This window comes from Terrapene carolina, unplaced genomic scaffold, assembly GCF_002925995.2.
Source record: "Terrapene carolina triunguis isolate 2854851 unplaced genomic scaffold, T_m_triunguis-2.0 Scaffold96, whole genome shotgun sequence".
Classification (NCBI taxonomy): domain Eukaryota; kingdom Metazoa; phylum Chordata; order Testudines; family Emydidae; genus Terrapene; species Terrapene triunguis.
Genome location: NW_020664447.1, coordinates 74,952,155 through 74,977,069, shown reverse-complemented (window position 1 = coordinate 74,977,069; position 24,915 = coordinate 74,952,155). Strand labels below are relative to the sequence as shown.

The 24,915-nt window shown below is 43.9% G+C and overlaps 1 protein-coding gene across 1 annotated transcript in view; it reads left to right on the top strand.

Moving 5' to 3' along the window:
• The window catches only part of SYNE3 (spectrin repeat containing nuclear envelope family member 3), an 81,098-nt gene that overhangs the window by 46,285 nt on the left and 9,898 nt on the right, over positions 1–24,915 (top strand). The window contains exons 9-18 of the mRNA XM_024219346.2: positions 2,261–2,435; positions 3,480–3,662; positions 3,928–4,071; positions 4,744–4,878; positions 7,541–7,702; positions 8,510–8,673; positions 14,430–14,556; positions 15,453–15,608; positions 20,709–20,858; positions 23,238–23,276. Coding sequence (XP_024075114.2) covers positions 2,261–2,435; positions 3,480–3,662; positions 3,928–4,071; positions 4,744–4,878; positions 7,541–7,702; positions 8,510–8,673; positions 14,430–14,556; positions 15,453–15,608; positions 20,709–20,858; positions 23,238–23,276 — 1,435 coding nt within the window. The remainder of the gene's footprint in view (positions 1–2,260; positions 2,436–3,479; positions 3,663–3,927; positions 4,072–4,743; positions 4,879–7,540; positions 7,703–8,509; positions 8,674–14,429; positions 14,557–15,452; positions 15,609–20,708; positions 20,859–23,237; positions 23,277–24,915) is intronic.

The following is a 24,915-nucleotide window of genomic DNA, read 5'->3' as shown; positions in this document are numbered from 1 at the left end:
GCCTTGGGACCAGTTCCTGGAACCTTGCTGAGAAGCATTGTCTTAGGAGAAGTCTCAGAAGAGCTCAACTCCCGTTTAGGCACCAAAATAAATAGCCAGATTTTCAGAAGAGCTCAGTCCATTGTGCGTTGGCCTCATTTGGCATTCCGGTTAGAAGTGTTGCAACATGAGCTGCTGGGTGGCTGAATACTTCCATAAATCTGGCCCTAGTTCAGAGTGCTAGAAAATCTCTTTCTTAGGGCCCAAGCCTGCTTCCATTGAGGTGAGTAGGAGTTTTGCCTCTGACCTCAATGGGAGCGAGATCATGCATTTACATGTTAAAAATAGCAAAGGAAACTGATCTTTGTGGTTTCTCTGATGTAGTGGGAAGGTTTGACTGTGTGTACAGTATATTGTCAGGCTCCATAATGGTTTGGAACACAAATTCCTTATCTCCTGCTCTTGGATCCCTCTCTTGCTGTAGTGTGTATAGTCTGGATGAAATATTTGCGTTGACTGCTTGTTTTAGCATTGTAGAATCAGTATTTTTATTTTTTGATTGCTTTTCATGCTCAACTAAAAATCAGACTGGGAACTGTTGTTGTAAATGGTTTGGCTGAATTACTGCAGAGTGCACATGGCCTTTTTCTGGGAGGTTTGTTTTGATGAATCATTCCCCTCCCAGTTATCTGTCAGGGCTTATTCTAGCTTCTCTGACTCCCTACCTCCTGTTTCCTGCTTCCATTTTCGGGCTCGAAACATTGCAAATCTAGCCTCTCCCTGTGCTTTAGCACTTCCACTTCCAGGCTGTCTGGAATCAGGAAGTTCAGAGGCTGCAGTTAGCAAACTTCAAGAAAGGATCAGTCTGGGAAGGGAAAAAGAAGGTCAGTTTATTTTTATTGTATCTAAACTGGTTTTCCTATCCCTAGAGCAGACTGTGCTGGCAAATGGAAAAAGATTGGAGGAATAAAATTGATGCAGAAAAGCAAGCAATTCACATTTAAAAAATGAAACAAAATGGGATTTATTTTCCACTGAAGAACAACTATAGGAGACTTAAACTTGCCTCTGATCAGAAATCAGTGACTGTTCAATGAGTTGCCAGCTTTTCCCATTACTCCTGCTTCTTTGAAAGGCTTGGCAAAGTCACAGGCTGCTGCTGCCAGAGGCTGTAGAGTGGATGGCAAAGGAAGTAATAACAGAGATTTCCGTCTGAGGATTTCAGGGCCCTCAGAAAGCTAAGCTCATTGCAGACACCCCTGTGACACGTGGGTAACTAGTATTATCTCCATTTCAGAGAGGGGGAAGCAGATGCAGAAAAGTGAAATTAGCCAAGATTGCATTGGAAGTCTGTGGTATAACTAGGAGTTGAATTCTAGTCTCTTGATTCTCATTCCTGTGTCTTAACAGGACAATGTTTCCTTTTATGCGTAAACTTTATACTGCAAGCTGCTCCTGACTTCAGGATCCAAGGTCAGGAAAGCATAGGGAAGTAGGAGGTAACTGTAGGGGGTCTGCCACTGGGAAGGGAACTGCATAAGTTACTCTCACGACCCCACAGCATTTAGGACCAGCCTTCATACTGGGAACCTGGATATTTAAACCATATATTAGTTTAATGAGTGTTTGCTATTTTAATTTATCCACTGATTTTACTTGACACACAAATTATTCTAAGAAGTTTAAGAAATCTAGAATGAAAGACCAGGAAAATTTATTTGTGTCCCCTTTAGTCTGGGCAATTTTGGGTTATCAAACATTTATTTTTTGTGTGTAAAGATTAAAAAAAAAATTAAAAATGGACCAAAACTCCCTTTTCACCTTTTTATGTATAAATGCTAAAGGGGGGTGCAGCTAAACGCTAGGTTTCTTAGATGTACGTACATGGCTTGTTTCTCCCATCCACCAGCCATGTTGTTCCTTTGCTCTTATTGGTGGATAATACTGAAGGTAACAAACGGAACACAATGAGATTGTTTGGCATTGGAACTGCCAGGCAAGATTTCATCCCTGGTACATCTCCACTGATTTCAGTGAAGTTGGAGCAGAGATAAATGTGTCCCTCCAGGTCTAAGCAGGGTTTGTTGGACATCTGACTGGCAGAAGCAGCTGCCTAGTAAAGGGTGGACAAAGCCAGGAGTACACAAGGAGAAAACTGAGGTTCTTTGTGTTGGGTGGAGCAGGCACACAAGGATTGTGCTATTTTGTCCCTTAGTGAATTGCACATTTAGCTAAAGATTTCACTTTAATCATTCTCTCCATTGTCTGCTTATTCTTGCAGGGTCAAGGGAAAGACATTTAAAATGAGCACTGGAACTGAAACTGAGCTCAGGCAGAGTTTTCAAAATCCACTGCGAGAGTTCCAGCTGTGGAAGCCATCAGCTCAGAGACTTCTGGACTCCACTGCTAACGTTGCTGAGCCCTCCCTGACACATGCTTTCTTACTTCAGATTGAGGTAGAGAGTTGCAGCTAAGTTAGGAAGCCAGTATCTTGTTCGCACGGCACAAGCTGTAGTGACATGTGCACGAATGCAGCTGTCTGATGGCGACAACTGAGAATGTTTTCCAGTTCCTGTAGGAAATAACACACTGCTGAAACTCAGGCCTACATCTTCACTAATTGTAACAAAATCACATCATTTTGAGCATTCTATTTAATAAGCTAGAGTTGCCAGTTGAGTAAGGAATGTTATATAAGAGCTAAGTGCCTTATTATTGCCTTTGGCAGTAACCCCAAATCCATCTGGGTTGGAAATCTGAGGACTCCATTAATACTTTTCTAATAATATAGTTTAGAGATGAAGATGCATAATTGCTGCATGCACCCATGAATTGAGTAGTGATGGCGAAACCCTCACTCCTTGGATCTCTGGAATAAATGCTTTCATAAACAGGGATCAAACTGAATCATAACTCTGATAAGACAGTTTCATGTCAGGCACCTGTAGCTGAGTAGGCTTCCTTCATGCAGGTCAGCAAAGCAGCTGCAGAACCAAAGAAGCAGTCCAGTTTATATAAAAGAAATATTGTGAGCAGAGTTTACTCCTTCCTGATGCAGTTTGTGGTATAGCAGCCTGAGTCATACATTGTACCAGGACTGGAGTAAGCCCACAGAGTACTGGAGTAAGCCCTGCAGTGTTGCCCACAGCTTCCTCCTTTTAAGAGTGTAGACGACAGATCCCAGCAAACAATGCTTCACCTTGATGCGAGCAGCCAGGCTTCATGCTGAGCCGTTGGGCCTCATCTCCATATTAGGGATGAAGGTGACTGCAATTGGCTCCCTTTATTTTAAAAAAATGAGTGCTGCCCTGAGGGTTCTGGCAAGTTGCTGTGTTGGCTCTCGGCTGGGCATACTGTGGGTGCCTTGTGGTATAGCAGGTATGCTCAAGATACTGTTGTCCTACAGTCATGGCCTTGCTGTTTTTCTGTGCATTTGTCACCTGATCCGCTCATGTAGCCCTTGGTGTTCCGATTTCACTAGAAGAATTGTTCTCCTGTAGGCATGCCTGGCTCAGAGCTCCCAATTCAAGGAGCAATTGATGATGTTACAGCTGAAGAAGGATTTGCTAAGCAGTATCTTTGGTGAGGAGAGAGCAAAGTCTCTCCTCGTGGAAGTAACCGATACGGCAAAGGAGAGAGAAATTCTACACAAAAGTCTGCTGCAAAGGAGAAGCAGACTGCAGGTGAGCAGTTACTATTAAGTTCACTCCAAGGCCTGCTTACTATTTAATATCCATGCCAAAGATTGTGATTAATCTTTTATTAATCCAGATTTGTATAAATAAATTCACTAATACTAATCAACTGTGTCTGATGCATTTTGTAGATTAATAGAAACGTAGATTATTGTGCAGGGCAGCTGCTTATTTGCTCAGAGTGTCAAGTAGACCCTCACAAAATAATATAACTGTAGTTATATTGAGTGCTCTTTTTGCTCTTTCTGCCTAGAGTTTGGTAACTCAACATAAAGACTTTGATGCAGGCTTTGTGCCTCTGCAGAAGAAGTTATCTACTATCAGAGCCAAAGTAGATCTAGAGAATGAACCACAACCTGACCTTTTAGGTAAAGAAACACGACTCCAGAGACTACAGGTATGTTACAATGATGGTTATCTACGCTACTTGCATGTTAATCATGTTCACTTTGGCAGATGGCCTGATTTATTTTCCTTCTAGGCAAAATGTATAATTTATTCATGTCAGAAGTACCGGGCGGCGAGGAGAAGCCCTTCTTTGCTTGACTTGTCACACAAGTCTGATTCTAGATTATCTGATTCTAGAAAGATGTTTTTTCTATGATAAATTTATACAGCCTGGTTCTGATCTCACAGTAGTGAGAATCAGGGTTGGGAATTGGGATATTTCCTGTAGTGCAAAGAGAAACGAGCGACACAGCTGGGTCAACCTAACTTTTTAGTGTAGACCTGGTCTCAGTGACAGCAAAATCAAGTCCTTAAATTGCTGCTATTTTGATGCTATTGTACCATTTGTGGTGCTTTAATTAGCCTACTAGCAGCAAGCATGCTATCACGTGGCTTCTTTGTAATCAGCTGCTAATGTATCAGAAAGCCTGCTGGCTTCTTTTGTAAATTTTCATTTCTAGGCATCAGAAACTAAATTGCTTAAAATTAGTTATTTTTCTTTAATACATCTCATGCTGTCAAATGGAACCAACTTCAGAATCAACGTTCTGACCTGTCTTGTAGGGCCAAATCGTGCTCAGTATGTAAATAGCCAATGTACAGTATTCCTTTTTCTCTACAGATGATCCAAGAAGAGTTGGCAGAGTTTATAGTTCAAATGGAAGAGCTGGAGAATCTAGTTCAATCTAATCCCACCCACAGGCGTAAAATGAACCAGCTTTCATCTGACTATCAGACACTGAAGAGATCTCTGGAGGTAACTCATCATTTAGTGGAGAATTTGAAGTGGCAACTGCGAAAATTATCCTTTCACATTATCATAATGTCTGCTTTCAACTGCTGACATTTTCCGCTAGCGGAAGGCAGCGGCTGAGTTCTTATGGCCTTGATAAATCTTTAAACATTCCCCAGTTTTCTGTTTTAATCTTCCTCACCCTACATTGTGGCCATCATCCTACCAACTGAGGCTACACTTAGATGTTGAAATATTTTGGTTGTGGGAGCAGGGAATTTTTACCTATATAGTTATAAAGGTACAATCTCTACAGTGGATGCAGTTAGACTGTACTGCTCTAAAGCACCTTTATACCGGTATATTTCCCTTTATATAATAATAAATGGAGATATTCTATCTCCTAGAACTGGAAGGGACCTTGAAAAGTCATCACGTCCAGCCCCCTGCCTTCACTAGCAGGATCTGATTTTGCCCCAGATCCCTAAGTGGCCCCCTTCAAGGATTGAACTCATAATCCTGGGTTTAGCAGGCCAGTGCTCAAACCACTGAGCTATCCCTCCTCCCTTCCTTTTCTATATGGGAATAGGTTATACCAGAATAAGCACCTTTATACCAATATAACTGTGTCCACACTAGTGAGGGTTGTACGACTTTAACTACACCAATATAGTTAAACAATACAACTTTTGTGTTCAGACAAGTCGTGAGGAGTGGATAGACTCCCCTTTAGAGTCTATAAACACTACTACGTGTTGGTTTGGAAAGTCTCAATTGTGCAGTGTGAGGCTCCCCACTCTGAGGGGCTGAATCCATTGCTGAGTGTCCAGATCTTTTTGGCTTGGGCTCGTGCAATGTTCTTGGGATTTGCTGCATAGGGCATTTAGTACTGGGTCATCTGGAAGGTTTATCGCAGGCTTTATAAGACCTAAAAGTTAATGGACCAAAACCACTGCGGTTACATCAAGGACTGATTTGACCTAGGTCAGGGGTTCTCAACCTTTTTCTTGCTGAGGCCCCCCTCAGCATGCTATAAAAACGCCAGGGCCTAGCGGGGAGCGCTGGGCTCCAGGCCGGGGGAGGACCCTTGGGCATAGGCATAGTTTTACTTCTATTTTGTGGGGGGCAAGGGCTGGTGGGGCTTGAGCCAGCTCTGCACAGCATGGTCCAGGGACGGAGTGCCACCTCCACCCGCTGACTCACTCAGGAAACCACCAGTCTGTCTGGGCTGTGGAGGGATGTAACCAAAAAATATAACTCAAAGGGGGACTCAGTTCAAAACGTTTGAAAACCTCTCAGGGTGCAGGCAGGAGGTAGCTAGGGGCTGTGTGCAGGCAGGGGGGTAGCTCACAGTGCAGGGAAGGGGTAGCTAGGGGCTGTGTGTGGGCAAGGGGGTAGCTCACGGGGCAGGGAAGGGGTAGCTGGGGTTGTGTGTGGGCAAGGGGGTAGCTCACGGTGCAGGGAAGGGTTAGCTATGGCCTGTGTGTGAGCAGGGAGGGTAGCTCAGGGTGCAGGCAGGGAGGGAGTAGCTGGGGCTGTGTGTGGGCAGGGGAGTAGCTCAGGGTGCAGGGAGGGGGGTAACTGGGGCTGTGTGCAGGCAGGGGGATAGCTCACGGTGCAGGCAGGGGGTAGCTAGGGGCTGTGTGCAGGCAGGGGGGTAGTGTGCAGGGAAGGGGTAGCTAGGGGCTGTGTGTGGGCAGGGGAGTAGCTCAGGGTGCAGGGAGGGGCGTAGCTGGGGCTGTGTGCGGGCAAAGGGGTAGCTCAAGGTGCAGGCAGGGGGGTAGCTCACGGTGCAGGCAGGGGGTAGCTAGGGCTGTGTACAGGCAGGGGGGGCTCCCAGTGCAGCTCCCAGCTTCAGGGCGGGGCATTGAGGCTCCCGGCTTCAGCCCCCTGCTGCTCCTGGCTTGGTGGGGGGGGAGGTTTGCCGGTTTCAGCCCCGCACTGCTCCCGGCTGGGGGGCGGGCGGTGCCGGTTTTAGTTCCACGCCACTCCCGTCTTAAGCACTGGGGCTTGGGGCACCAGGTTTCGGCCGCGGGGCTCCGCGGCCCCCCTGAAAGGGCTCACGGACCCCCAGGGGCCCGCAGATCCCCAGTTGAGAACTACTGACCGAAAGTATTTTGTTGCTTGTAAAGACAGCTATAAAAATCTTCCCTCCCAAAACAAACTGAGAGCATGTAAAATTTTCTTGGTTTGCTATGTCACTAAAAAAATTATCCGTAATAAAATTTGACTCTAATATGCTAGGGAATTCTAGTTTTTAATCACAAATAGTAAACAAATATATCACTAAAATAGTATTTTTCCAGGTAAAAGTACCATATGGCAGATCTCTTTCTATTCTATCTAGTGTGATTTTGCATGCGAAGAGGGGAGGAGGAAGTACTTAGTTCAGATACTAAAATATAGGATTTTTCACTTTGAGTCATCTGTAAAGAGGGAAACTATTCTAACACATAATGCCCCACCATGTGGCTAAGCTCAGATCTGCAGGAGCTTGTAGATATCCAGTTAGGAGGTGCATTCCATGTCATGGTACTAAACAGCGAAGAGTTTCTGCCTTTCATCCGTATTTTTATTCCCTCTCTTTGTGTTTCTATAGCATCCGTCGCCATAGTCTCCCTTATGAAGCCTGCTGTCTCTTTGTGTTCTATCACTGATGTGTTTTGGTGACTCGTGGTATTTTTAGATCATCCTGGCGCGGACTGAGAAGCACGTTCGGGAGCATTGGACGTTCAATAACAAACTGTCAGACCTTCAGCGGTGGATCACAATGACTGAACAGAAGTTGGAATCCTATCAGGATGCCAGTGGGGAAAGGAACACGGCGAGCAGAGTCGCAGACCTGGAGGTGAGGACCACATTTTGGCATATGATGTCATCATCCATTTGCTTTTGTGATTGAAGCAGCAGGTAGATGTTCAGGGGAAGTGGTGTGTTCCCCTGGGCTCCATTTCCATTTGCATTTGCCATGTAAACTTGTGGACAGAAGATTCCTACTGCCTAACTGGACTGCTCTATGATGAGTGCATGATGATCTGGGGTTGGTTAGGGCGAAAGAAGCATCAAGCTTCTGTTGAAATGTCTGCAGCATCATTAAAGGAAAATCCAGTCTTGAAAGTGAATTCCTCCTGGCAGGATGGTTTCTCCAGACACACAGCAATGTAGCATTAAATGGTAGATTACTCTATTGGTTTATCCTACATTGCATTTATTTGTGCAAACGGGAAAATGTCCCCGTTCCCACAGTTGCTCAGTTTTCCCTTCATGGAAATACTTTGGCGTCAGATTCACTCATACTGGTGATTTACACTTCCTGTGCCAGCCTGGGCTGATTGGCCCTTGAGCGGGAAGCAGCAGCTTTAATTTCCATTGGGGGCTCCAGAGAAGCCCCACAGTGTTACCCTGCAGCAGGGACGTACTAGCTACACCTCTTCCCTAATCCCATGCTACCCACTTCTTGGGCTTTGCTGGATTCCTCCAGGAACCCCTAGCAGATCTTGCTGCTGGGGACCCGTAACTAGTGTAGTGCCAAGAGAAACGAGCATAATCCTGGTCTGAACATAGCCCTTCATTTGACATAGGTGTCCTGCATTGTGTTAAAGCTTCAGAAATAGCAGCGACACCTGAAAGTGACTGTGAGTGCTGTGAATTTCAGGGGCTGCTAGCTGAATTCCCAAGCAAAGAGATCCAGTTGCACCTTGTTGGGGCTCATGGCCAGCTGGTGATTGAGAGTTCTTCCCCAGAGGGGGCAGCACATGTCCATACTGAAATGAACCAGCTGACAGAATCTTTGAGATCACTCAAAAAAATGACAATCAGGTAAGTGTTCATATATGTCTTTTCCATGTCCCTTCGAGGGGGATTCTCTCTGCTGCTCTATAACCAGCCCTGCAAACGCTAAGCCTAAAGGAGTATTGAAAATTAGGAGCTGTGCTTGATTCTTTTTTTATTGCAGTGGAGTTATTCCTGATTTACGCTGGTGTAAGAAGGTGGAGACTCAGGCCAACTGTGTCTATGATCTGTACAGTACCTCTTCTCAGACTTCAGCCAGGATATTGTGGTCTGTGAGCAGACACTGTACCTGGCAAATCTCCCTTAGGCCTGAGCCAACAGGAGCTTTGCAGTACTTGAGTCAGGAAATAAGGCTTTGGATGAGAGTGTTGCAGATCTGAACAGAGAGAAAAGTCTGGATCTTGGAGAGGTTATGGAGGAGGAAGGGGAGGCAAGACTTGGATATTGCTTGCATATGTGGGGCTAGGGAGAGAGCAGAGTCAGAGGTGCGTCTGGGCTTAGAGACCTGAGGGTAACATTGTTAGTGATGGCAGAGAAGAGGACTTAGGTGGGGGGAGTTGAGACGCTCACCCAGGCACAGTGATAACGTGTCTAGGTTAATTATCATGATCCGTCACCCCAAACTGACACAGTCTCCACCTCCCCTGTATCCTTCAAGCATTAGTAGGAGATAATGAGACTCTGAGCTGTGCCTCTTGCAGCCACAGCGAACCAGCTGTAATGGGGGTGACAGTTTCACACAGTTTTGTGTTGAAACCTCATTAGATTTCAGAGCATGGCTCCCAAGGATAAACAATTCAAATTAAAGCCGTTCAGAAACAAGCCAAGCCAAACACACACACACACACAGAGCTCACTCTTTAATTAGGTCTTACCGGCAGCTAAGTGTCACTTTGGAAGACATTCTTACCCCTGCCATTACCAGATGCCTTGGCTGTTACCTGTCAAGGAATGCTGCTTAATTAGAACCACACATTCCCTCTTCGTCTCTGCTGTGAGCTCCTGGGTTCTTTTACAAGTGGTTTGTCTGGATTACCAAGTGCTTGGGAGGAGTTCTCCGGCTCTCGAGATTTCTGTCGGTGACCTAGATTTTGTTGAGAAATACACAAAGAAATAACAGGTTGCTCACCTCCTTCTGATGATTTTTTTTTTTTTTTTTGGAGCACTCTCAATTATTTTTGTTTTGGAATTTGCTCCCTCAAATGGCTCTCTCCAAATGAGACAAAAGTGCTTCTATCCATTAATGCCAATTTCTGGTTTATTTTCCACTCAGCATAAAAAGATCTTTCACATGGTATCTAACCTCACACTAGATTTGTGATGGGTTGGACCCCCCCTTCTGGGATGCCATCTGATGTACTGGGATTTCACTGAGCCTGCCTGTTCCACTAGCCTGGGCTCCCTCTCCCTGTTTTGCTGAATTAGGCTCTCCGGCCTCTGGCAGCACACGCACACACATAGGTAGGGACGCACCAGCTATAGAATCACACAGAGTCTGCAAACAGAAGACTCAGCTAGGAAATTGCCCAGCACTCAAGTGCAGCTCCCCTCTGGAAAGTCTACCCAAAATAATATTGTCTTGCGCTGTAGAGAAATCTATACAACGTAAGCTCATAAATTCGCCCCCTCCCTCAATGTGGAGGAAGATGCACAACCTCTTGCCCCCCCCCCCCCCCCCCCCGCCCAGTTAGAAATTGTACAAACTGGGTTTAATAATAAACAAAAATAAGTTAATTAACTATAAAAGGCAGATTTTAAGTGATTATAAGGGATAGCAAACAGAACAAGGCAGATTACTAAGCAAATAAAACAAAACATACATACTAAGCTTAAGATCTTAGAGAGACTGGTTTCAAGAAATAATTTCTCACCCTAAATGTTGTTTTAGGCAAGTTGCAGAGTTTCTGTAGCTTAGAGTTCCAGTTATTTCTCTTTACAGACTAGACTCCTGTCTTAGTCTGGACCCAGCCCATGCCTTTCCCACTGCTCAGTTCCTTTGTCTCTTCAGGTACTTTCAGCAGTCTTTCTTCTTGGGCAGGAAAGCAATGGAGAAGTGTCTTGTTTGCCTTACTCTCCAGCCTTAAATAAAATTTACATACGGTGGGAATCTTTTGTTTCCCAGTCTTGACCTCCCCTCCTTTTAGTGGAAAATTACTAGAAGTCCAAGAGGGTGTTTAGTACCAGGTGACAGGCCAACTGACCTAGTAGTGTCAGCCTCTCAGGAAGGAGAGAGATTAGTATTTTCAAAGTCTTATTGTTTCTTCCTAATGACCCATCAAGGCAGATGACCTGTTGTCTGGTGGGTGTCTCCCAAATACACACACAGTTGTAATTGTTACATAGTCAATATTCCTAACTTTAGATACAGAAATGATACATGCATACAAATTGGATAATCACATTCAGTAAATCATAACCTTTCTGATGATACCTTACAAGACCCATCTTGCATAAAATATATCTGTTATGCCATAAGCATATTTCCATAAAGAATATGGGGTGTAATGTCACAAGCTCCCTCTGGCTTTCACTCAGCCCTGACCTAGAACTCCAAGCTTGTCTCTCCCTTCCCGCCAAACACTCTTGGCTCTGCCAGTGCTACTGTCTTTTTTTCCTTCTCCTTTTTCTACCTTCATGCCTTCTTTCACGCTTCTCCTTCCCTCCTCCCCGCAACTCTTTAACCTGGCCACCACCACTTCCTCATTCAGATCCCACGGCTGCTGTGGCACCTCTGAGAATTAAGCTAATAAAAATTATATTAAGAAATCCACATTTAGCAAAACCCCCGAGATGTATCTGTGACCCTTTCCCTACCGCTCCCCTTACTCCATTTTTGTTTATGACCATCGCTACTTGTGTTATGTCCACACTGAGAGTGGGCTCCCTTCAGGCCATGGGCCTGTTTGAGTGCAGTTGGTGCACTGTCGGGCTGGGTGCTCATTGAATAAAATAACCCACCAATAACAATGGCTAGCTTTCCTGGCACTATGCTCTCCTGTATCTGCTATGCCTCTTCTGCAGTGCAATCCCATCCCTCGGTCCATTGTATTCCCCTGTTTTAAAGCACATTTCTTCTCTCATAGGCTGGATCATCTTCCCAGACTCATCAACCCTTTTGGCTTACTCTGAAGCCTCTAATAATAAACTAATTATCTTCAAGTCCTGCCTGCTACTGCTCCAGAGTAAGGCTTGCTAAAATCTCTAACTACTGCTGATTCACTAGGGAGCTCAGTGCAACCCACCCTTGATTGCATTTCTTTCATTCATTATTTTTCAGGCTGTTGTATGTTCTTCTCTTGTCCAAACTTCTGTTGGCTGCGTTAGCCTCCCCCCACCCCTCCACCCCCGCTTCTTTTAAAATGAGCTGTTCTGTTATTGGTATGTCTTCACTGCAGAGGTAACCAGCAGTTTGCACTTGAGTTATTTCTCTCATGTTCGCCTAGCTCAAGTGAGAGCAGCTGCACTGCAAAATAACACTTGAGTTTCTGTGTCTGCACTCACTTGTGTGGCACTGAGACTTCGTAGGACATGTCCCATGGTCATGCTGGGAATTCTTTTGCCGTGTATTGTGAGAGAGAAGGCCAGAGCTATGCTGCTGTAGCAGCTGTAGTGTAGACATGGCCTTAGACCTTATCTACACTTACATTTTATAGCACTCTAACTTGCTGGCTCAGGGGGGCGAAAAATCACCCCCTGAGCGCAGCAAGTTTGAGTGCTTTAAAGCGCTAGTGTGGACAGGCCCCGAGTGCTGGGAGATGCGCTCCCAGCACCTGGAGCTATTCCCTTCGTGGAGGTGGATTACCAGGAGCATTGGGAGAGCTCTCTCCCAGCGTTCACGCGTGACCACACTCACATTTCAAAGCGCTGCTGCGGGAGCGCTCCTGCGGCAGCGCTTTGAAGTTTCTAGTGTAGACGTAGCCTCAGCATTTCTGTGCCTCATTCCCCAACTGTAAAATGGGGATAATAATCCCTACCTCACAAGGATGCTGTGAGGCTAAATTCATCATAGCTGGTGAGTCAGTCAGGTATTCCCCTGATGGGAGCCATATAAGCAACTTAGTTAGAGCACTCTGCCTGCACCATGGTCCCAGTCCCTGAGGCTTGGGAATGAAGGATATGTTTGGGAGCCAAACGCTGATCCCCTGGTGGCATTTCATTATCTGCACTTTGCTAACTGGAGCCCTTGAAAATAAAATGACAGCATCAGTGGGCACAAATTATGTATTCTAGCTATGTTAATTATGTGAGCTTTCTGGATGTACATAAATACAGCACTATATTAAATCTATAGGCAATACCAGCAGACCTTGATATTAACTGTTTAGAATATTTTAGATGGTCAAAACATTGTTGTGCACCAAGAAACACTCCTGATATGGATCCTTAGAGGAAAGGATACTTAAAGAGGCAGAGCCTAAAATTATAGATGGGCCTGAACCAAACCCCAAGAGCCAAGCGCTTCCAAACTGAGAAAGTTTGGATCCAGCTCAGGCCCATCTCTGTGTGGTAGGGGGAAATGAGGAATGGAAGGGCTAAAGGGATGCTAGCAACATTAAAAAAAAAATCACCCTCTTTTCCAAAAATATTGTACTGATAGTCATTTTAGGTGTTAACTGTAACTCAGACAATAGAGGAAAAGGTTTCTCATGTTGTTTACTATATATATTTTGACAGTACTTTGTTTGTTGTTAATTTCACTGGTTCCCATGTGTAGTGTTTCCACACTACAATAATGGAGAGAAAATATTTTTAAATATGAAAATGTGATTGTAAAACCCACAAAAGCTGGCAGGGACATTCAGGCTCAGGCATAGAACCTGAAACTACCTTTAACTTTCCTTTTTTAAAGAGCCTAGATTTCAAGTTGACAGTATGCCTTTCAGGGACTAGCCCATAGTCATGCAGGAAGTCTGTGGTAGACAGGAATAGAACCCAGATCAGCTGACTCCTGCGGTTGTGTCTTAACCACAAGACCATCCTTCTCTTCTGAAAGTACATCAACTGTACTTTTCCAAAGAGCCACTTCGGAGTTGGCTCTTAATGTTTTGCAACATTCTAAGCAGAGCTAATTTTCTTTCCTACCTATCTATACTCATTGTATTTATAGCAGCGTTCACTATAGTACCTAGCGCTATTCAGATTTGCTGGTCCTTGCTGTACTTCTAACAAAGTGCTGTGCATGCGCATGTACCCATATTCACACAAAAATAACCTGCACCAACTTGTACAGTGTGGAGCTACATTTATATGATTAGGGTTACTGGTGATGCTCCAGTGATTACTTGCTACCAGAAAAGCCTCTTGGTACCCTAATCAGCCAGACATGATCCCAGCAGAGTGAGGAGGCACCAGAACTGCTACATGGGACAGTAGTGGGGGGCATCCAAGTTTGAGTCCTGTACTTTTTCATTTGCTTTCCAGGGGCTTGAAGCACTGTAGAGACAGGGGGCTCAAGATGGTGCAAGGAGGGAGCATGTCAAGGAAATCAACAGACAGGCTGAAGTATTAAAGCCTATCAGTGGTGTTGCTTGTGCAGAGAAGAGTGTTGTTCTGATAACTTTCCTTAAAGAGCTACAAGTCAGCCCTAGCACTGAGTACTACGAATACTTTGTGACACTGCTGATTTGTTACTTGTTCTTACTTTATTAATAGTAAGGAAATAATAATAATATTTTTAAGCATAGGTATGTTGGTTTGGTTCCCCACCCCTTCCCGCCATTCCATGAATGTATCAGTTGTCAGATGCATCATTGCATTGACTTCTCTGATTTTGTATTTTCAAGCCTCCTCAGCAGCATGCAGCCAAATACAACAGTGGTTGATACGGGGAAGAATATAACCATTGTGGGTAAGACACTGACGACTGGGTTTGCCTTCGGCTCTTCAGCGGTAACTCTCAAGCACGCCCAGGTGAGAGAAGTAATCTGTATCAGCATAACTTTACAAAGCCCATTTCCCTTGGTTCTGTCTGATACCGTATGTAAAACTCTCCAATTTGCAAAGTCCAGCAAACATCTGAAATGTGGGGATCAAGGCTCTGAGCCTTACTGGGTCATTAGAAAGCACATCCGACATCTTCAATTTGCAAAGGCTGATGTAGGAGCATAGCTTCATGACTCCCATACAAATCAGTGGAAGTCACTCAGCCAAACTCACATGTACTCTTTTGGATATGAAACGGTATGTGTTATAGTAGAGACCCTTGTAAATAGTACCATTATGCCAGGCAGGGAGTTAGGAAAAAAAACACCTGGAACCGTCTGTGTTTTGCTAAATTCCTCATTCCACTGTCAAATTTTAGTAGAGCAAACTCAGTGCCAGATTCTCAGATGGTGTAAATCAGCATAGCTCCAGTGCAGATGGTTTACACCAGCTGAGGACCTGGCCCTCCATCTCCTTCCTGTGACCAGTTAATTATAACTTGAATCACAGATGGATGGTGCCTCCTGCTCCATTTCCAATTATTTTGCCCTTCTACATGCATAACTCCTATGAAAATCATAGGGGATTTTGTCTACATGGGAAATCCAGACCTAAAGTTCTTCCTTATATTGAGAGCCTGTGGGACTTGAGACTTCAGTGGAAGGTGAGGGTGCTGAGCACCTCTCATGAGGCACTCAGCACTTTGTAGAATTAGCCTCAGTTGAGATGAGACAGGAGAGACCAGACCTGGACCCTGGTGATGCCCCACTGGAGTCAATGGGAATTCAGCAGGAACATGATTGGCTGTTGGTGTCTGAAGGCAGTAATAATAATGTGTGTTTCCTTTTTATAAATTCCTTTTTGGGTTTTGTTCTGTGACTCAGACAAAAGTGAGCAAAGAGGAAGAGAACAGTCACCTCCTTAAACTCATGAAGGACTTTGAACAGTGGTTACATGTAGAAAATGACAAACTGAGCAAGATTCTTGTCACGAAACCCTCCAGTTGTGAAGAAGTTAAAGCAATACACAGCAAGCTAAAGGTTGGTTTTCAAACACTAATTTTCTGAGTGTAGGGAATTATGTTGGGAGATGAACATAAGAATGTCCATCCTGGGTCATACCAATGGTCTATCTAGCCCAGTATCTTGTCTTCTCATAGGGGCCAGTTCCAGATTGTTCGGAGGGAATGAACAGAACAGGGCAATTATCAAGTGATCCATCCCCTGTCGTCCAGTACCAACTTCTGGCAGTCAGAGGTTTAGGGACACATGCAGCATGGGGTTGCATCCCCGAGTATCTTAGCTAATGGGCATTAATGGACCTATCCTCCAAGAACTTATCTAATTCTTTTTTGAATCCAGTTATACGTTTGACCTTCACAACATCCCCTGGCAGCAAGTTCCACAGGTTCACTGTGTGTTCTGTGAAGAACTACTTTCTTATGTTTGTTTTAAACCTGCTGCCTATTAATTTCATTGGGTGACCCCTAGTTCTTGTGTTATATCAAGGGGTAGATAACACTTCCCTATTCACTTTCACCACACATTCGTGATTTTATAGACCTCTATCATATCCTCCCTCAGTCATCTCTTTTCTAAGCTGAGCAGTCCCAGTCTTTTTAATCTCTCCTCATATGGAATTTGTTCCATACCCCTAATCACTTTTGTTGCCCTTCTCTGTATTTTGTTCCAATTCTAATATCTTTTCTGAGATGGGGCAACCGAACTGCATGCAGTATTCAAGGGGTGGTCATACCATGAATTTATACAGTGGCATTTATACATTGAGTGGATGTTTTCAGAGAACTATCTACAGTGACTCCAAGATCTCTCTCTTGAGTGGTAGCAACTAATTTAAACCCCATCATTTTATATGTATAGTTGGGATTATCTTTTCCAATGTGCATTACATTGCACTTGTCAGCATTGAATTTCATCTTTCTATTTTGTTGCCCAGTCTAGTGAGATCCTTTTGTAACTCTTCACAGTCAGCTATGAACTTAACTGTCTTCAGTAATTTAGTATCTGCAGATTTTGCCACCACACTGACACTTTTACAGACACAGGTGCTGCAGCACTCCCTGACTTGAAGTGGCTTCCATTATATACAGGGTTTACAGTTTGGTTCAGTGGCTCTCAGCACCCCTGTTTACAGATCATTTATGAATATGTTGTACTGTGCACAGATCCTTGAGGGACCTCACTGTTTACTGCATTCCATTTCAAAACTGACCATTTATTTTCTGTCTTTTAACCAGTTACTGATACTTATGGGATAAGAGGGAAGGTCCTCTCGACTCATTGCTTTGCTTAAGACCCTTTCGTGAGGGATCTTGTCAAAGGCTTTCTCAACGTCCAAGTACACTGTATCCACTGGATCACCTTTGTTCACATGTTTGACCCCCTCAAAGAAGTCTAATAGATTGATGAGGCATGATTTCCCTTTACAAAAGCTGTGTTGACTCTTCCCTAACATACTGTGTCCATGTATGTGTCTGATCATTTTGTTCTTTTCTGTAGTTTCAACTAGTTTGCTTGGTACTGAAATTGGGTTTAGCAGCCTGGGATTGCCAGGATCAGCTCTGGAGCTTTTTTTAAAAATAGCTCTCTGCCAGTCACCTGATACAGAGGCTGATTTAAGCGAAAAGTTATATATTCCAGATAGTAGTTCTGCAATTTCATATTTGAGTTCCTTCAGAACTTTTGGGTGAATATCAGCTGGTCTTGATGACATATTACTGTTTAATTTATCAAACTACTGATTCAATAATTAATTTAGCTTCTCTGTGATGACCTTGTCTTTCTTGGTTGCTTCTTTAGCACCTCGATCATCCGTTGACATGCTTCCTGCTTCTGATGTACTTGAAAAATTTTTTTGTTAGTTTCTGTGTCTTTTGCGGGTTGCTCTTCAAATTCTTTTTTGGCCTGCTTAATTGTATTTTTACACTCGACTTGCTTATGCTCTTTATTGTGCTTTCTATTTGCCTCCAATTTTTAAAGGATGCCCTTTTGCCTCTCACCCCTCTTTTAGTCTGCTGTTTAGCAATGGTGGCATTTGTTTGGTCCTCTTACTGGCTTTTTTATTTGGGGTTTACATGTAGTTTGAGCCTCTATTATGGTGTTTTAAAATAGTTTCCATGCAGCTTGCAGGCATTTCACTCTTGTGAATGTTCCTTTTAATTTCCATTTAACTAGCTTCCTCGTTTTTGTGTAGTTCCCCTTTTTGAAGTTAAATGCTACTGTGATAGGTTTCTTTGGTATTTTTCCCTGCACAAGGATGTTAAGCTTAAGTACATTATTGTTGATTTTACTGAGTGGTTCAGCTATATGCACCTCTTGGACCAGATCCTGTGCACCACTTAGGACTAAATCAAGAATTGCCTCTCCCCTTGTGGGTTCCAGGACTAGCTGCTACAAGAAGCAGTCATTAATGGTGCCTAGAAATTTTATCTGTGAATCCTGTCTAATCTCCCTGAGCATTTCACAGTCACCACCATCCTGGTCAGTTAGTCAGTAGTATATTCCTACTGCTATACTCTTGTTATTCAAGCTTGGAATTTCTAAGGTACCATATTCTAAGATACAGTTTGATTCATTTAAGATTTGTACTATATTTGTCTCTTATGCTTTCTTTCACATATAATGTCACTCTCCCACCAGTACTACCTATTCTGTCATTCCTATATATTTTGTACCCTAGTATTACCATGTCCCATTGATTATCATTGTTCTACCAAGTTTCTGTGATGTCTTTTATATCAGTATCTTCATTTAATGCCAGTCACTCAAGTTCTCCCATTTTAGTATTTAGACTTATAGCATTTGTATACAAGCACTTATAAAATTTGTCAATATTTAGTTGTGTGCCTTCATGTGATGCAATTGAATGGGACTCTTTTTCATTTGACTGTTTCTCTTCAGTTCCTACCTCTGCTTTATCACTTTCTATCCTCTCCTCTTTACTAGGACATAGAGGTATGCTCTTTAATCAATCCTCTGCTAAGGAATGTATTACCTATCCTCTGTCTGAACTGTGTGCTCCTCCACAGCTGTCAGCTGTCCACTATCTCTTAGTTTAAAAACTTCTCTATGACCTTTTTAATTTTACATGCCAACAATCTAGTTCCGTTTTGGTTTAGGTGGAGCCCATCCTTCCTGTATAGGCTCCTCCTTTTCCAAAAGATTCCCCAGTTCCTAAATTGCTTCTCCCAACACCATCATCTCATCCATACATTGAGACTGTGCAGTTTTGCCTGTGGAACTGGAAGCATTTCAGAGAATGCTACATGGAGGTCCTGGACTTTAATTTCTTACCTAGCAGCCTAAATTTGGCCTCGAGGACCTCTCTATTACGTTTCCCTATGTCACTGGTACTTACATATACCACAACCACCCCTTCTCCCCAGCACTGAACTCATGTCTATCTAGATGTCTCGAGAGGTTCACAAGCTTTGTACCTTCCAGGCAATTCACCATGTGGCTCTCCTGGTCATCACAAACCAACTACCGTATATACTCATTCATAAGCTGAAATTTTTTAGTAAAAAAGGGAAGCACCAGAGAAGGGGGTCGGCTTATGAACGGGTATAGAGAGGGAGAGGTGGGACACAGCCCCTCCCCCCAACAGAGGGAGCAAGGAGAGGCAGCACAGCCAGCAGAGACAGAAGGGAAGGGCGGGGCCAGAGTCTCTCCGCTTCTGGCCACGCCTCTCTCCCCCCAGCCTCCAAAGCAGCTGCAGCTCCGGGCTGTCAGACTGCAGCCCTGTCTCTCGGCCCCGCCCCCCAGAGCAGGCTGTGGCCACGCCGCCGGAGCATGCTGTGGCCGTGCTGTCCAGCCCAGCCCGCTGGAACATGCTGCGGCTGCGCCACCCAGTCTGGCCCATCGGAGCAGGCTGCCCAGCCTGCCGGAGCAGCTCCAGCCAGGCCAGAGACATCCTCCCCTGGCCCTCCCCAGATAAGATGGGAAGGGATGGGATGGGGAGAGTGTGGGGGTCCCGGGCTAGGGGTGGGGTCATGTGGGGGGTGGTCACAGGGGTTACTCCTCTGACTCCCCGCTTCTCCCCCCCCAAAAAAATGTCCCCACCAGTTGCTGTCCCAGCCCGTCAGGGTAAGCCGCTGGAAGGCCGGGACACGTTGTTTACTTAGGTTTACCTCTGTGCCTGTGGACGCTCAAGGTAAACCATCTCGGCCCCCCAGCGGCTTATCCTGATGGCCCGGGAGCCAAAGTTTGCTGACCCCTGAATTATAGGGTCGGCTTATGAATGGGTTATAAAAAATTTCCATTTTTACTTATCCATCTTGGGGGGGGGTCGGCTTATAAACGAACCAGCTTATGATCGAGTATATACGGCATATATATTTCTAATAGCTGAATCCCTGGTTACTATTATCTGTTTGTGTCTTATAACTGGGATTCCCTCTCCCGTAGGGGTATCCTCAGTGCAAGAGGATACCATGATATCATCTGGAAGGAGGGTCCCAACTATGGTATCTTTTCCCTCCATTCCAGCTTGATGTTCTTCTTTCCCAAGACTTTCATCCTCCTCCACAGTACAGAGGCTGAAATGTGGCCAGGAGCCTTTCCAAATTATTTAAAAGCTAAAATCAGCATCCAGGGCCATATCACATCTCCCTTCTATAAAACTCACAGGAGAGGTGGGTGTCCTGGGAAGCATTGGAGTTTTCCACAAATATTCCACTCTTTGAGGGGAGATCTGTAAGAGCCCCCATGCTGCAATGAAAAGTGCAGAGTCACACTACAGCATTAGCGTAAGACATTTTCCCATGTCACAAACAGCCTTGTTTGGCACAGATATTCTAACATTTCTGGCTAAAATCTGTCTTTTATTTTTTATCCTCAGCATTTTAATACTTATAACCAATGCAATAAAATCCACCAACAATTACAACTATTAGAGCAAACCTAACAATAAAAATCCTCAATGTAGAGAAATCCTGCAGCTGTAGACCATCTAGATGAATATGTGATAGCAAAATAAAAATAAATGCATAAACGTAAATGCAGAGTTCCCACCAACTGGATGCAATGCTAATGTCCTTTAAAATGACGAAATCTCTTGTGTTGGCAAGGCAGTGATTCCTTTAAATGCCATGTTGCTGATGAGCTTGTCTTTCCCTGAAGGAGCTGCAGTCTCGTGTTCCTGAGGGGCAACGTCTTTTCGAAGATCTCCGTAGTCTTCAGACAGTTGTTGGGACCTCTGAAGATGTGGAGGACCTGCGTTATCAATGGATGCTCTACAAATCTAAACTCAAAGACTCCAGCAGCTCATTGGTAGGTGAACAGGTATCAGAGTTGTTAGTATTAAAGACACTGTAGTACTTTTCCATGATTCTTTTAAGTAACCACTGCTTTTTGACAAATATGGTCCCAATCCAGCAAGGACATAAACATATGCTTAACTTTAAGCATATAGGTAATCCCATTGAAGTCAATTGAATATATTTATATATACACACACTTTCAATATTCAGTTAGAAATCCTGTGGCCTCTTTGTCTCCACACAAGCAATGCTTGTTACTTTTGCTTGAGTAAAGACTTCAGATTTGGCCCAATAGTGATATCATCTAACATGATATCATGTGAGGGACTGAGGTGTAGATGGTCTTGCCTAGTGGTCTCAGCAGGGCTGAGGTCTGTCCACCAGGGACAGGAGTTGCTGGGCTGGAGTTGGAGGAATCGCAAGGCTAGGTCTCATAAACAAGTGCCAAGATCAGTCAGGCCAGGGTCGGAGACTGGAGATCAGAGGCAGAACCAGGTTAGAACTGAGAGGCAAGAATCAGGGTTGAAGTCAGCTGGAGTCAGAGATCAGATATCAGGAGTAGAGGCGAAGTCTGGCATTGCAGCAGACTGAAATCTGTGTAGTTGCTCAGACAACTTCCTGGGGCAACCACTGGGGTTAAGTAGGGGCACTTGGCCAAACAGAGGCTGCAGGGTACTATCAGTCTGAGTCTCTTGGGTTGTATTTCCTGTGGCACCTACTCTCCACAGTGCTAAGTGGCTATGCCTCTATATGGCCTCCTAGTGGTACTGTGGGAATATCAACTTTCCTACATTCTACAGACCTGGGTTCTAGTCCCTGGGTCCTCATACCATGTATCATAGAATGCCAGGATTGGAAGGGACCTCAGGAGGTCATCTAGTCCAACCCCCTGCTCAAAGCAGGACCAATCCCTAACTCGGAGTTGGTGTGTGTGTGTAATATATAACTTACTTTCTCAAAGACATGTAATGAGGCAATCTCAATCAGGGGCTTCCTTCTCTCCCCCACAGAATGTTCTTTTGCACAATTACTGGAACAAGGTTATATGTCCACAGAACTCTATTTGTATAATTGTCTTTTGTTCTGTGGTGCTCTGTGAGCCATTGTGATCAGTATAGTCAAGAACAGAATAGATTGTTTCAGAAAGAAACTACAGAAGGAGCCAGATTCTTTATAACATTCACTTCATGGGCTAAGCATTTGGAATGGTATAAAGAGCTGATGTCATAGACAATTGTAATGGATTTTAATGTGAGGACCAAAGTATAGGTCTGGGTAAACATAAAGCTTTATATCAGAGAGTTGTATATGAAAGCACTGTAAAGAAGGTGGAGTTTATCCAGTAACAAATACACCTCTACCCCGATATAACGCTGTCCTCGGGAGCCAAAAAATCTTACCGCATTATAGGTGAAACTGCATTATATCGAACTTGCTTTGATCTGCCGGAGCGCGCAGCCCCGCCCCCCTGGAGCGCTGCTTTACCGCGTTATAGCCGAATTCGTGTTCTATCGGGTCGCGTTATATCGGGGTAGTGGTTTATTGCAAATAATGATAAAGATATTTGCAGTTAGTTTTAGCATAAATTTGCATAGTTAAGTCCTGATTTTCCGAAGTGACTAGTGATTCTGGGTGCCAAACTTTGAGGCCTGGTTTTCAGATTGTGGGTACCTGGCACTTTCGGCAATAAATCCTCTTTAAAGTATTGTAACTTGAGCACCTGAAAAAAGATCCACCTAAAATGACTCAATATTTAGATTTCAGAGTGGTAGCCGTGTTAGTCTGTATCAGCAAAAAGAACGAGGAGTACTTGTGGCACCTTAGAGACTAACAAATGTATTTGAGTATAAGCTTTCGTGGGCTAAAACCCACTTCATCGAATGTGCATCTTGGATGTAAGGTGTGGGAGAAAATCTGTAATTTTTGTCCTTCTCCGCTAGTTTTCAAAGAAGCTGTCAATGAATTTCAAATTGAAAGTATTTATTTAGAACACAAATCCTTTGATTTGCAGTGGAGGTGAAGAGCAGTCTCTGTTAATCAGAAATACTGTAAAATCAGAGTTATTGTGTGGTACATTTTTTGCCTAAGTACCTTGTGTAAGAATACATTTAGTCAATAGGTGTCAGTAAAATCAAAGCTATTTCTTAGGTAACACTGTATCTGACTTACATTGTTAGGAAACAAAATCCATTTGGGCTTTATTCCTGATGTGCATTTAAAAGCTTATTAAACACCAGTCACCTGCTGTTTCAGCCTATCCAGATGACCAGAAATTTGAAAGAAACGTTCCCCCTGTGAAATGAATATTCCGTTATAGGTTCCACTGGGATCTCAGGTTCATGGTATTTTGTGTTTGTGTTTATTTTTTTCATTATTTTTTTTTTAACAGACTCCTAGATCTTTGGAAGAACCCGATGGATTCAGAAAGGTACAATATTTTCCAATCATTAAACTCAGAAATGTTAGATTAGAAGTTTCACAGGTAATTACTTCTAAATGAGATTTTTTTAAGGTTCTTGAAAAGAGTTGGTTGCATTAGGGTAAGTGTCTATGTAAAGTACCTTAATAAGGAAACTGCTCGTCCACAAGGCCTGGTGTACATTTAAAAATTAGATCAACCTAGCTACGTTGTTCAGGGCTCAGTCGATGGAAGAATTCTTGCGTTGACCTACCTACCGCCTGTTGGAGAGTTAGGTTAACTACTTCAGCAGAAAAAGCCATTCAGTTGGTACAGGCTACACTTCGGTTGTAAGCGACACAGATGCAATGCTCTAGCTGAGCTGCTGTAGCAGCTATAGTGTAGACCAGTGGTTTTTAACCCGCGGGCCGCTTGCGGCCCAATTAGCACACAGCTGCGGCCCACATGACATCCTCAGGGCCATACAGGTAGTACATATATTGTGTGGATGTGTCCCACATAACACATAGAGGAGAACGGCCTATGCGGCCCACAGTGGTAAAGAGTTTTGAGAAACACTGGTGTAGACATACCCCAAGTTTAAAAAGGAGAAGCCGTTTCCTTTTTAAGGGAATTAAATTCCTTCTACTCTCAGAGTATTTTCCTTGGACTATCCTACCGTCACAGAAGCGTAGGAACTGGATGTCTGTCCATCTCCTGTGTAGATGAGGGTGAACATTTTTGAAAGTACCTAATAACTTAGGAGCTTACGTCCTCTCCTCAGCATTCCCTATTGGCTGTGTTAGGTAGCTCTCCCCTCGGTGTATGCTGGCTTTTATGAATCCTGTTCTTAGGTGCCTCTCTGTCCCTGTGCATTATATGGGGAGTCTGGGCACCTAACTCAGTGCCGTGGATTCCATTAGGCAGCAGGATGCCTAAACGTTATGCACTGCAATGCTGAGCCTAAGTCCCCTTTGTAGATTTAGCCCTTAGGAGCCTAAATCTCATTGGAAGTCAACACTAGCCTGGAGGTCTTTGCGGAGTCCCAGAATTGAGCAGTCCCCCTAGTGTGGTCTTGTGTAACTGAATCACATTGTGTGGTGCTTGCACAACTCTCTTACAGAATTGTAAATCCCTTGTTTATATGTCCCCTACTAATTAATGGTTGTTTAAGGCTGGCCTGGGTGTTGGTCAGCTCTTTTGTTGTTACTGGAGAACTATCAGTGGGCGACTCCCAAACTCATGACATATTTCAATAACAACCATATAACAAAATCTCATAATTTCATACACACTAACGATATACATATTTTGACAGAACAATGGGTCTCAGCAGATATCTTACATGGCACGCTTTGTATGAACACCCATACAACACACCCATATATGAATGATGAATATGGGGATTACTGGGTGCTACTGTGGGGTACAGTGTGTCACAGGTTCCTAATTCACATTTTGGAATTTTAATTTAGCTCATCCAGTCCATGTCCCTTCAAGTGAAAAATTGTAGGTAAAGTAAGGTAATTTGCCTAAAGCTATTAGACTAAGCCCTGATTCTGTGCAGCATTCTGTGAAGGAATTTCTCTTGGGACTCACATAAAAGGCTGAAACAACAAAGAGCAGAGACAGTAGAAGAGACAAAAATGGATAGGCTTGAAAGAAAAGA